Source organism: Quercus lobata, chromosome 5 (genome assembly GCF_001633185.2).
Source record: "Quercus lobata isolate SW786 chromosome 5, ValleyOak3.0 Primary Assembly, whole genome shotgun sequence".
NCBI classification, from domain to species: Eukaryota; Viridiplantae; Streptophyta; class Magnoliopsida; order Fagales; family Fagaceae; genus Quercus; species Quercus lobata.
This window is the reverse complement of record NC_044908.1, coordinates 53,333,929-53,347,396: the sequence shown is the minus strand read 5'-3', so window position 1 is coordinate 53,347,396 and position 13,468 is coordinate 53,333,929. Positions and strand designations below refer to the sequence as shown.

The 13,468-nt window shown below is 36.6% G+C and overlaps 3 protein-coding genes across 6 annotated transcripts in view; 1 reads left to right on the top strand and 2 right to left on the bottom strand.

The window, feature by feature from the left end:
- Positions 1 to 506: 506 nt before the first annotated feature.
- On the bottom strand, positions 507 to 1,007 carry LOC115990685 (uncharacterized mitochondrial protein AtMg01250-like). Its single transcript, XM_031114492.1, has one exon. It carries the CDS (start codon positions 1,005 to 1,007, stop codon positions 507 to 509), a length of 501 nt encoding a protein of 166 aa, XP_030970352.1.
- An 8,319-nt stretch (positions 1,008 to 9,326) lies between these two features.
- Positions 9,327 to 11,508, top strand: LOC115992163 (cationic amino acid transporter 1-like). 3 transcript variants are annotated; one of them, XM_031116245.1, is made up of 2 exons: positions 9,327 to 9,456; positions 9,675 to 11,508. In XM_031116245.1, exon 2 carries the CDS (start codon positions 9,682 to 9,684, stop codon positions 11,467 to 11,469), a length of 1,788 nt encoding a protein of 595 aa, XP_030972105.1. In that variant the 5' UTR covers positions 9,327 to 9,456; positions 9,675 to 9,681; the 3' UTR covers positions 11,470 to 11,508. The 3 variants fall into 3 exon arrangements, with proteins under 3 accessions (XP_030972105.1, XP_030972104.1, XP_030972106.1); XM_031116244.1 differs by lacking the exon at positions 9,327 to 9,456 and adding an exon at positions 9,479 to 9,493; XM_031116246.1 differs by lacking the exon at positions 9,327 to 9,456 and adding an exon at positions 9,487 to 9,504.
- A 965-nt stretch (positions 11,509 to 12,473) lies between these two features.
- Positions 12,474 to 13,468, bottom strand: part of LOC115992162 (187-kDa microtubule-associated protein AIR9) — a 39,255-nt gene continuing 38,260 nt past the window's right edge. For both annotated transcript variants that reach the window (XM_031116242.1, XM_031116243.1), the window contains exons 38-39: positions 13,289 to 13,420; positions 12,474 to 12,923 (exon numbers count right to left, since the gene is read on the bottom strand). In XM_031116242.1, coding sequence (XP_030972102.1) covers positions 12,747 to 12,923; positions 13,289 to 13,420 — 309 coding nt within the window. In that variant the 3' untranslated portion in view covers positions 12,474 to 12,746. The remainder of the gene's footprint in view (positions 12,924 to 13,288; positions 13,421 to 13,468) is intronic.

Sequence of the window (13,468 nt, the reverse complement as noted above, 5' to 3'; positions counted from 1 at the left end):
GAATGGAGCGGCCATCTCCTACCCTCCAATAACACCCCTTCCTCAATATATGTTTGGCTACAAGTAGGCCCTTCCACACATAGGAACTATTGGGAATGTCAGCCGCTTCCAAGAAACAACAATGAGGGAAATACTTAGCCTTAAAACATCCACACAGCAAGGAATCTTTCTCATGTAATAACCTTCATCCCTGTTTGGCTAGCATTGCAAGGTTGAAATTTCTTAAGTCATGAAATCCCATACCACCTTCATTCTTAGATTGAGTTAACACTTTCCAATTCTTCCAATGATCTTCCTTTCATTGCCAATTTGCCCCCACCAAAACCTTGCACACATTGCATTAAGCTCATCACAAAGTTTCACTAGCAACTGGAACACCCCCATAGTATTGCGCCACTGCTTTGATAAGGATTTCCTTCCCTGCTCGAGACAATAATTTTCCCTTCAAACCTTGAATTTTCTTCCATACTCTGTCTTTAATAATAATAAAAAGTCCAGTACTTAGCCTAGCCAACCAAAGGGGGTAATCCCAAGTAGGCATCAAACCGCTCCACCTCCCTCACCCCCAAAGTCTCCTTAATTTTCTCCCTAAATTCCGTTGTTGTGTTGCTGATAAAGTAAACTGAGGATTTCTCAAAATTAATACACTGGCCTGACGCGACTGCATATGTCTGCAAAACATCTGAAATAACCTGCACCTCCTCTTGATTAGCCCCACAGAATAAGAGCGAATCATCTGCAAATAATAAGTGGGATATGCATGGTGCTCTTCTGCATATAACAACCCCATGGACCCTCCCTTCATCTTGTGCTTTTGCTAGCATAGAAGAGAACCCTTCTGCACATAAAAGAAACAGATAAGGTAATAGTGGATCTCCTTGACGGAGCCCACGAGAGGGTCGAATATTATCATAAGCCTTTCCATTAATACGAATAGAGAAAGAGGTGGAAGCCACATAGCTCATAACTCTATCAATCCATCTCTCAGGCAAACCCAGTTTAGACATAATACCCTTCAAGAAGTTTCATTCAACCCTGTCATAAGCTTTACTAATATCCAACTTCAATGCCAGAGAACCCCTTTTACCAGATCTCCTACTATGCATAGCATGCAAAGTTTCATATGCAACCAACACATTATCTATAATCAAACGACCAGGTACAAAGGCACTTTGTGATGGGGAAATCAGCTTGGGAAGGATCAGTTTTAATCTGTTGGCCAACACCTTTGAGATAATTTTATAGATTACATTGCAAAGACTAATAGGTCTATAATCTAAGATTCTCTCCAGTGACTTAATTTTCGATATAAGGACTATATAAGTATAGTTTATTTCAGGCAACATTATATCGGAATTCAAAAAATCTAGCACAGTAGCAATCACATCATTCCCAACAATATGCCAAAATTTTTTATAAAAAAGAGCATTCATATCATCAGGTCCAGGCGCCTTTGTTGGTCCCATTTGAAACAAAGCTGCTTTGATCTATTTCGCACTAAACTCATTGGACAACGTTTCCACCATATCAGCGGTCACTTTGCATGGCACTGTGTCAATACATTCCTCCAACTAGTTGCTGCCACATGAGCTATAAATAGATTCAAAGTATGAAGTTGCCACCCCAGCTATGTCTTTTATCTCCTCCACCCAATTTTGTTGCTGATCTCTTAGACCATGAATAAAGTTTCTCTGTCGTCTCTGTGAGGCCTTGGAATGAAAAAACTTGGTGTTTTTGTCACCATGTTTAAGCCAAGAAATCCAGGAACGTTGATGCCAGTAAACTCTTAAGGAGCAAAGCATCTAGTTTCCTGCTTGCTTCCAAAAACTCTGCCTTTGTCTCTTTAGTAGGCTCACATATACTTAAGTTCTCTACTAGCCTTTGTAGTCTTTTAATTTCTTCAGTCTCCGGATTTGTTCTTGATGAGCCCCACGCAAGGAGTTCTTCCCCACAAGTCAATATCCTCTCTGTAACTCTAGCCATGGCCGAACATGCTTCCTTCCCCTTAGCCTTCCACGCTTCATCAACCCTCTTCTCACAGTCATCACTCAAAAGCCAAGCCTCCTCAAACTTAAATCCACGTACACCTTTGACACGCAAACCACTGTTAGTCTTGGTTTGTAACACAATGGGGCGGTGATCTAATGCATGAGAAAACAAGTAAACTATTGTACTTGCCGGATATTTTTCTCTCCAAGCCGAGTTTGTAACAGCCCTATCAAGTCGTTCCTTTGTGTTGGCCTTCCCTGGACGTTTATTGTTCCATGTGAATGGATAACCACCAACACCCATGTCAATCAGATTACATGAGCCCAAAGCCAAGCCAAACTCTTCCATTTGTTTGTATGATGGTGGGTGCATGCTTTGCTTTTCAGAGAATAGTAATATTGTATTAAAATCCCCTATACAACACCAAGGCCCATCAACCAGACTTGATAAGTGAGACAAGAGAGCCCATGATTTTGGTTTTTGGCTTGCCTCGGCCCACCCATAAAAGCCCGTAAGGTACCACTCAAACCCTTCCTCTTCCACAACTTTAGCCAAAATATGGTGCTCAATATAGTTGACTACATCTAAGTGCACTTTTGGCTTCCAAAGTAGCGCCAATCCCCCTCCTGAATTTGGTTTCTTGACTATTAGTTTATTCTTAAAATGTAGCTTTTTACAGTGCTTATCAAACCCTTCCCTGTCCAAATGAGTTTCCATCAAAAAACACACCATGGGAGCTTGATCCCTCACAATTTTGCGAAAGCTTCGAACTATCCAAAGGTTCTCAAGCCCTTGGCAGTTCCAACTCAACATCCTCATTGTGCTCGGCAAGGGTGTTCATGCACCCCCGCCGCTTTGCATTCATGTCCATCCAAGTTACTTTCGATAATAATTCATATGAAGGTAAATTTATGTTGAGAAGATTAAGATCATTTATACATAATATTGTCCTATCATAATATATATTTAAAAAAATTACATAATATTGTCTTCTTGATAACTTTTTTTTTTTTTTAATATCTCAACTCGCTCTCTTGCTCAAGTCTTGACATAGGCGGGTCAAATCTAAACCTCAATACACTATGGAGGGAACGAGTCATTTAATTTATAAATTGATTAGAATTTTTTTTCTTTTTTAAAAAGAGTTTCAACTTATGGCGTCTGCTCCTAATAATAGATCTTATCATCAGACCAAGACATCAATCGGTTTTTGGTATAGGCAGGAATTGAACTCCAAATTTCTTATTCAACTATCAAAAACTTTACCAATTGAGTTAACTGGAATCCAAAAAAATTCTAGAGTTACAAGTTAGTTTGTAAATTATTTTACAAACCGCTATGATTCAGATTAAAGTATTTCTCTCTCTAAAAATAAAAAATAAATAAACAAGCAAACAAACAAATAAACTGTGAATCACTTGGGCATTCTTTTAGAAGTTAATTAATTCCCTACTTATATGGGGCAAGAAAACCATTTTAGGTCATTGTTTGTTACCAAAAGATAGTCAAAACTTCACGTCTTTACATGTCATTAATTTGCTTCCAGCAGATGGTCCTGATAAATGACAATTCAGCAATTGTATTTATTTTGCTTGTCTTATTAGTATTACTTCACAGCCAACTGATTACTACTATTTTTTATAAAAATAAAATAAAATAAAAACACTGGTTACTACTAGTTTTGCGATTTTATCTAGCTGTGGACAGTTCAGCAATTTGGTTTAAGCCGTCAAACTTTTTTTTTTTAAGGAAAAACAGAATAAATAGAAGGTACTAGGTGCACTTTAATTATTAGGTGTTATTTCCCAAAAAAAATCAATTATAAATAATAAAAAACTTGTTGCATGCAAACCTATCTCCAGAAGAGTCCTATTAATTATGAAACAGTAGGTATCCTTTACGCCCGGAAAAATTATAGCTTTTTGGTGGATCAGTTACTTGTTCACTATTTAACTAAAAGACTTTCATTTGTTTAAAATTGTTGAGTCAATAATCAATTTCTATTTAAAAAAGTTTTTTAACTCAGTAATTTTAAACAGATAGAAGTCTTTTAGTAGAATAGTGAACCATATTACTTGTCCACCAAGAACACCTTATAATAATTTCTCTAGTGCCCAACCTCAAAACTAGGACCAAAACCCTCTCTCTCTCTCTCTCTCTCTCTCTCTCTATCTCTCTCTGTGCGATATAAGAAATAGCTGTAGTCTAGTCTTTTCAAAAAGCTTTTATCTGCCTCAACTCACCTCGCTCTTGCTGGTCTCCTTCAAAGGTATGCATGCCTAGCTTTAAATTATTTATTTTTAACTATTTTCATAAATATGCAGTCATTCGTTCATTCATTGTTAATCTTTTTCTTTGTTGGCTTAGAGTGCTTGTACTGCTTTCTTTTCTTGTCTTCACTGTAAGTTATTGGACCCTCTATAATTTCAATGTAAAGTACAAAAATATTCACACTTACAGCTATAATAATAGAGTTTAAATTCTGTCCGGATGGGGCGTAAAACCCCAGTTTTACGCCCATCAATCATAATGCGCCACATCAGCTGATTGCAAACTAAAGAATAAAACTTATCACACATAGTCTTGCCTCTAAAAATTTATATACCAAAATTGTATCTTCCTCAAAAGTCAGAACCAACCAAACCTCCAAGCCAGCTAAGACACAGCCTCCGCCGTCGGAGATGCTGCCCAAAAGCCTCTAGAGAAGTCGCTACTAACCTAAGTTTCCTTTTTCTCGATTTATTTTTTCTTTTTCCCAATTTTCATTATCCAAGGTACAATCTTTTTAAGATATATAGCCCATCTGGGTTATGTGCAAGTTTGTGGGTTTGGCTCAAGATTTGCATATGGGATAAAGGTGTGGATTTTGGTGGGGGAAGACAAGGATTTGATGTCTCCGCTGTTTGTAGGTGATTAAATTTTGAAGATTTTGCTTTTGCATATGTGTTTTGGAACCCGGGTTCTTGGTCTATTGTGGTTGTGGCCTTGTGGGGTTTGTTTTTGTTTTTAAGGTTTGGTAAAATAAAATTTAGGAGGAGGAAGAGAGATGACCAAATCATTGACCTGGTCATGGTGTCTTTGTACATAGCAGGTCATTAACTATCTCTGGAGTTGTTCCAACCCAGCTTCTCAAATCTCCAGTCCTCTTGGCTAGTGTCTTTGTTCATTGTCTCTTTTGGTGCTTGTGTCCTGCTCTTCCTCTGTTCTTTCCTCTTGCTTTGTTTTTGGCTCTAACGTTTCTTTCTTTTATGAATGAATATTCATTTCAAAAAAAAAAAAAAAATCACTTTGGTTGTGACTTCTTCAGCTTCTTAGAGCATTAGCATCAGAAGATGCTAAAGCCATATCTAAGGGTATTTTAGCATAAATGGACCAAATAACCACTGCATCAGAGAATGCTATAAGGAACTATTGCAAAAATATTTAGAATTGTGCTACAGTACAATTCTAAAGGTAGAATAGTACTGTAGCACAATTGTATAACTTATATTAATTTTCTATTCCTTTCTTCTGACTCTCTCTCTCCCTTTGTTTCTCTTTTCATTCCTCTCCCCAACGGCTCTCTTCTCTCTCTCATAACGTCTCTCTCTCACCACAACAGCTTCTCTCTCTCATCACGTCTCTCTCTCACGGTGGGCTTTTCTGCCGTGGGTCGTGGGTCCGGCGTGGAGGTGAGACTGGGAAGTCCGATCGGCGTGGTATGGTGGCGATTTCTGGGTATTTTTGATTTGCAGCGGCGATTTCTGGGTTTTCGGTGTGGTTTGCAGCGGCGAGATCGGTTTGTAGCTGGGTTTGTGTAAATTTTGACTTGATTTTTTTTGTGAGTCATCTTGTGGATTTGGAATTTGCTATTGGTTTGATTTGATTTTGGGATGGATTTTTTTTTGGTGGGTTCATGGTGGTGGTGTTGGGGGTTGCCGTGGTAGTGGTGGTGGTGGAAGGGGGTGGGGTTTTTATTATGGCTCATATGTGGGTTCGTGGTGGTGAAGGTGGGGGCTTGCCGTGGAGATGGTGGTGGCCATGGGTTTCTGGGGTTGCCGTGGGGTGGTGGCGTGGTGGAAGGGGGTGGGGTTTTTATTATGTCATGTGGGTTCGTGGTGGTGGTGGTGGGGGCTTGCCGTGGAGATGGTGGTGGTGGCCAGGTTTGGAGATGGTTTTGGGGACTTTGGCCGTGGGGGGGTGTGGTGGGGGGGGGGTTTTTATTATGGGTCATGTGGGTTCATGGTGGTGAAGGTGGGGGGTTGCCGTGGTGATGGTGGTGGCCATGGGTTTCGGGTCTGAGGTTTCTGGGTTGCTGTGTGGGTTGCTGTGAGGTTTCTGGGTTGCTGTGTGGGTTGCCGTGAGGTTTCTGTGAGGTTTCTGGGTTGCTGTGTCTGGAAGAGAGCTGAAAATGGAAGAGAGGAGAGAGATGAGAGAGATCAGATATAATTTTGATATATATTATTTTATTTTGTAAATATATTATTTTAATGAGTGAAAGAGGAAAATAGAAGTTTGGGATGTGGAGGTATTGTAAAATAAGATGGTATAATGATAAAGTGAGTTTTTAGAATTGTAAAATAGAATAGCATTAGCATTTCCCAATGCTAATGCTCTTAGTGCCTCCGATGACATCACCGTTGCTAATATCAACACAGAAAGTTCATTGTTTTGTTGGTTTTTTTTTTTCTTTTTTTAATGAGATTTTTAATTATGTGTTGACGTGGCGTTATATTATTGGTGGCGTAAACCCCTTGGTTTACGCCACATCCGGACAGAATTTAAACTCATAATAATATTGTAAAACAACTGGGTATGGTATTAGTATATGTGATATATCTGCCCTTGCAATGCTGCTAAAGGTTTTTTAGTTGACTAATATGAAGGCAGTACTCGAATTTTGAAGAATTGAAGTATTTATATAAGCAGTCAATTCAAACATGTGCATGGCATATGGGTTTCTTTGATTTGTGTTAGATTGGATTAGACAGATAATGTGCAAAAACTTTAAAAAGAACTGATAACTGCATGTAGCCCTCTGTTTCTATTTCTTTTTCCTTTTCTTTTTTCTTTTTTTGCTAGAAGATAGGAAGCAAATTTCGCCTTTGATCTTCTCCATTAATTTTTTTTTTTTTTTTTTTTTTGGAAATGTCAAAGATTAAGGATATTGTAGATATGAAACTAGGAATAAATATCATTCGGTCAGCTTTAGTACCTACTTTATACTTATACTCAACTAACAACTTGTGGTTCTAGTTAACTCAACTGATGAAGTCTCTAATAGTTGAATAAAAAATCTAAGATTCAATCCCCACCTATACCAAAAACTTATTGATGTCTTAGTCTGATGATAAAGAGTTATTATCAAAAACAAACGTCATAAGTTAAAACTTTCTTAAAAAAAAAATACTCAACTAACGGCAATATGATAGGAATCTTTTTTTTTTTTAAGTCCTTTGATTACTTTATTTGAAAATAATAATAATGTGGTTACCCGTTACTTTTTTATTATTTTAAGTATAGAGTAGATCACTCAAAGTTGGACAACACCATACAAGTTTAAAATTCTCTAATCATTATAATAATTTAATTAATGGTTTATATTTTGTCCGGTTTCAGGCTTTAAGAATTTGAAACCAGTATGAAAAGAACCTTATATTTATTACTGCAAAATAAAAATGTGAACTCGAATCTTTAAAATAGAAGATAAAAATAATAAACTCTTAATGTTTGTGGATCTAGCCCAAGATCCATCACCCAACCCAACAAAAAGAATATTATGTTACGGATGTATAAAAAACTATAACCACTCTACTCCCTCCCTAACATAGACTAGTGATGGGCAAGATTTAATTAAGTAATTAAACCCCTTTTTACTCTACCTAAGCTTTTAATTCTTTTGGTTGATAATAAAAGTATAATTTTTTTAGCCAAAAAGTAAAAAATTCTTAAGTACTTCTAGAGTATAAAGAAATTATGCTCCCTCTTCTCACATTCATGATGGACCCCACCATGAATTTAATAAGTAGACCCCATAATGAATATGAAAGGAGTGAGCACCATTTTCCGTGTTCTATGAGTACCAAATAATTACTTCCCAAAAATAGAATTTTTTAGGTGTTATATTTGGGTTTTTTTCTTTTTCTTTTTTTTTTTTCTTTTTTTTTTTGATAGAGTTTGAAACCTATGATGGATGTCTATTGAATATGTATTACAACGGATAAATGCATCAAGGGGTAAGACAATAGGTAAAGTAAAATTATTTCATTCCCTTGATTCGTTTATGTTTTCAAAATAATTTATACTTATACATTATTTATTTAAAAATGAAAATAAAGGGATGAATGACTTTTGGAATTGTAGCTTCCTTTCAACAAAAGAAGCCTAAAATTACTATCAATTACAAAAATATACTATCTGATATAACAATAAATGTGATTAATGTCACTTTAACAACATAATAAATATCAATTTTACTACAAAAATCTACCATCTAATATAACAATAAATTATTAATGTCACTTTAACAACATAATAAATAAAAATCTAGTTACTTATTTAGGATGGCTTCAATTCGTAAAGCTTATTTAATAAAATTTATGGGTCATGTTAACAAGTGCCTTTCGGACAATGATTAACAATCTATTTTATGAAAGTTTTGACACCACTTTTATGGGAAATGAAAAAAACTATCAAAACATTAATTTTCTTTTCTTTTCCCATAAAAACTTTCTTTAAATAAATTGTTAACTATTGTTCTAAACGCATCCGTTAGCATTTCTTGAAATTTATAGTATCTCAAAAATTAAAAAGAGAAAAATGGGTCATCAAAATATTTTGTAAACAATAAATAAAAATGAAAATGAACAGTTATTTACCATTTTCCAATCATGAAGTGAAGAGGTAAAAGACCAGAAGATGGAGAAATTATAAGGTCCTCGTGGTGGACAAAATTGTTTAAAATTGCTGAATTAGAAAAAAAAAATTAACAGAAACTAATTACTGACTTAGCAATTTTAAACAAGTGGGGGTTTTTCTATGGAATAGTGGACCACGTTGTCCACCATTCCACTGGAATGGTGGACAAATGTTTTAAAACTTCCTCTTTTTTCTTTTTCTTCTTTTTTTTTTTTTTTTTTTTTTTTTGAATGTAATGCAAAAACCGGTGGAGGAGTCTGATGTTTTAAAACTTCCTCTTTTTTTTTTTTTTTTTTTTTTTTTTTTTTTTTTTTTTTTTGAATGTAATGCAAAAACCGGTGGAGGAGTCTGATCCTTATCCTGGTTCAACATAATCCCGTCTATTTTGGCATTAGGGATCTGATCTTTACCCTAGAATTTTTCCCATGTTGACTTCCTTTATTGTTTCAAAAGCAGAGAGGATTATGCTAAAAGTTCCATCTGGCTTATCTTTCCATCTGGATTATCTTAACTTACTCAACCAGTTCCACAGAGTTGTTTGTGCAGTATAATACTTATTGCAATCGGAATGTAAGTGTATTTTTACCATTACCACTGAGCTGACATAGTAAGTTTCTTGTGAGTCAGAGGTCCCAACTCCCATGTTTTAGGCATATTTGAAATATGTTATGCCTTAAATCCAAATTTTTTTAGTTATTTTTTCATAGCTTCTCCATGTTCAATAAAAGCAGTATTTAATACTACAGGTGCATGATTTATCTAATCTTCTTTCTGTAATTCTTTTTCAGAAAAACAATGGCGAGTGGCACAGAAAATGGTATTGGTGCACTTGGCATTGATGGGCTCAAGAAGAGAAGCTCTTTTTGGAAAAAAGAGGATTTCTTGCCAGAGGAGTCATTCCAGAACTGGGGAAACTATGTCAAGGCATTGAGTAGTATAAAAACCAGGCTCAAAGATCGCCTACTGACACGCTCCCAAGACTGCATTGAACTACATGAAATGCGTGCCCAGAGCGGGCATGAGATGAAGAAAAATCTGAATTGGTGGGATCTACTTTGGTTTGGCATTGGAGCCGTCATGGGCGCCGGAATCTTTGTCCTCACTGGTCAGGCTGCCAGAAATAATGCAGGTCCTGCAGTTGTAATTTCATACCTCATAGCAGGCATATCTGCGTTGCTCTCTGTGCTGTGCTACACTGAGTTTGCAGTTGAACTCCCTGTGGCAGGAGGATCATTTGCCTATCTTAGAGTGGAGCTTGGTGACTTTATGGCTTACATTGCTGCTGGAAACATTCTTTTCCAGTATATAGTATCTGGTGCTAGTGTGGCACGATCCTGGACTTCATATTTTGCTACCTTGTGCAACCACAAACCAGATGATTTTCGCATAAATGTGTCATCCATAGCTGAAGGCTACAACCATTTAGACCCAATTGCCATTGGTATCTCAATTGCAGTTGCTATTGGTGCATGCCTAAGCATTAAGGGGTCCTCGAGATTCAATTCTATTGCTACCATCCTCCACATTATAGTCATGATTTTCATCGTGGTTGCAGGTCTTACTAAAGCTAACCCTGCTAATTATGAAACCTTTGTGCCTGATGGTATTCCTGGTGTATTTACAGCTTCTGCAGTGCTCTTCTTCGCTTACGTTGGGTTCGATGGAGTGGCAACCTTGGGTGAAGAGACCAAGAACCCAGGTAGAGACATCCCAATTGGGCTAATTGGCTCCATGGCAATTACCATAGTAACTTATTGCCTTCTAGCAGCAACATTGTGCTTAATGCAGCCATACACACAAATTGATGCTGATGCACCATTCACCATTGCATTCGAAGCAGTGGGGATGAAATGGGCCAAGTACTTTGTTGCATTCGGAGCATTAAAGGGCATGACCACAGTTCTGCTAGCTAATGTTATTGGTCAAGCTCGATATTTCACTCATATTGCACGTACCCACATGGCACCACCACTTCTTGCAGTTATCAATGAGAAAACTGGGACACCAATGAATGCCACAATCATTATGACTGTTGCAAACTCCATTGTAGCATTCTTCACAAGCCTTGATGTGTTGGCAAACCTTCTTTCCATAGCTACCCTATTCATCTTTACCCTTGTTGCAATTGCTCTAATTGTGAGACGATACTACGCTACGGGTGTGACATCAAATGCCGACCGAAACAAGCTGATTGGGTTCTTGGTGTTGATTATTGGATCCTCAATTGCTACAGCTGCATATTGGGCAGCTAGCAAGGATCATTGGATAGGGTACATGGTGACAGTAACAATTTGGTTTTCGGCCACACTAGGGCTAAATTTCACAGTGAAGCAAGCAAAGAAACCTCAATTGTGGGGAGTGCCATTAGTTCCTTGGTTGCCATCTGCTAGCATTGCTATCAATGTCTTCATCATGGGTTCCATTGATGGACCATCATTTGTTAGATTCAGTGTATGGACATTATTTTTGCTCATCTACTATTTGCTTGTGGCGCTACATGCTTCATATGATGCAGCTAAGGAGATTGAAAGGAAAGCTGAAGCAACTCAAGCAACAAACATTGAGGCTGGGACTACCAAATAACAGAAACATAATTAGTAGAAATGCATGAGTTGATATGAATACTAGTTGTTTTGCTTGAATTTTAGTTCATATTTCTTTTCCTTTTATTGGAGTTATTTCGTATTCATTATTTGTCATACAAATGCAGTAGTTGAGAAACTTAGTGGTTCAACCTGTTTAGGTGCAATTTTATCCTCTAGTTCGATAAAAGAAAATACAGAGTTACAAACTGTTAGTCAATGCCTTAAATTGGTGCTCATTGGTTGGCATCACATAGGAATATAACCCAATTAATGATGATTTTGTCTCATGCCGCTAGCAAACCTCTTCTTACTAGAGGTTGAGAATTACATCGGGCACAATTGGTTTTAAGGGCTGATATTAAACGTTAAAAATTATACTTTTAATCTTAAACCTTGAATCAAAAAAAGTTCAAAACTAAAAACTTTTTTGATTCAATGACTAAAATTAGAAGTTAACTTTTTTTAAGGACCACTGCCCGAATAATTGTACATAAGCTTTTTTTTTTTTTTTTGGATAAACGAATAGTACATACGCTTTGGAATCTAAAGAAAGGTGCACGAAGTATACCATAGTGCAATTATATGGATTATAATTTATATGCCATTCCCATATAATTTATATTATATCCCATACCCGAATGGTACATGTGCGGCACAATTTTGTTTTGACCTAGCGGTGGACGAGAAAATTAGAGAACTCAATTAGTGTGTTTTATTAATACATGCAACTTTAACTAACCTATTGATGTAACCAACTTTAACTAATCTGTTGATGATCCATAGTGACCCTATAAATTTGGGTTTAAAGCTTCTTCTTGTTGTTGTGTATATTTGATGCAAAGAATTAATAACTTTCTTTTCATTTGTCAGTTATTGTGGTATAAAGTTTAAAGCCAATCCATCAAACTTGCCCAAGCCATATGAATGTGCTGTGCTGATCCTATTAAGCCTCTACACCCTACCACGTAAAACATGTGCACTGGTGCGCGCACACAACAGAAAAAGTTGAAACTTCTAGTACAACTAGCTTGAAAATATTATCATTAATACAATAATATACAATGATTGTGACCTCACCTATAGTTTGACCACTGCACAACATTTCTTACACAAAAAATAATAATAATAATAATAAACATTGCAATGAAACCAACACTGATGATGGTGCTAAAAGCACAATGGGAAAAAAATGGAGAGAGGTGATGACAAGCATGCCTCAACACCTATAAGATGATATATTTTAAAATGAATTTACTTTACACTTCTTAAACAGACTTATGTTTCTATTTTGAGGAGAGAATTGAGTGATGTACTATTGAATCGCTGGGCAAGGCCTCGGATCACAAGCACGGTAACGTCACGCAGGTGCCGGGACTGCACCATCAAGTCAACCTCATTCTCGCTGTCCACCACAATTCTAAGCCGATGTTGGTCATTTCGGAAAAGCTCCACCTGTTTCATAGTTTACCCATAGATTTCCTGACTAATTAGATTAATGCTCCTAAACACATTATGCAAAAAGTATTGAGTCCCTACAACTAAAGTCAATTAGGCCTTAATCCCAATTTTAAATTGGGGTTAACATTATGGCTCCTTTCTCAATTAATTGAGGTTTGGCCAAATGCACCCTTCTTCTTTTTTAATAACTTTTCTACCCTACATAATATCCTATGTCAGACATTTTTTTAATAAAAATATTAGATTTAATGCCTAAAGTAAGCTTATCAAACAAAAAAAGAGAATTAAACAAATGTCTTCCACAATTGACAAACAAAGGATGAGAAATTTAAAAACCTAGGGTAAATGCAGAAACTTACATGAAATGGAGGTGCATAACTTCCTCGAATTTCAGTAGTTGGAAATGAAGTTTTAGAACCCGGCTTTACAACCTTGACTCTTTTTCTATTAACTTCTAGGACTCTTTTTTCAAGACTCCCCATTGAAGGATCCTGCAAAATTACAACAAAATGAGTTGATTTATTTCCTATATCAATCTT

Coding starts and splice junctions, on each gene's coding strand:
- LOC115992163 (XM_031116245.1), top strand. CDS start 9,682: ATGGCGAGTGGCACAGAAAATGGTATTGGTGCACTTGGCATTGATGGG.
- LOC115990685 (XM_031114492.1), bottom strand. CDS start 1,007: ATGTCTAAACTGGGTTTGCCTGAGAGATGGATTGATAGAGTTATGAGC.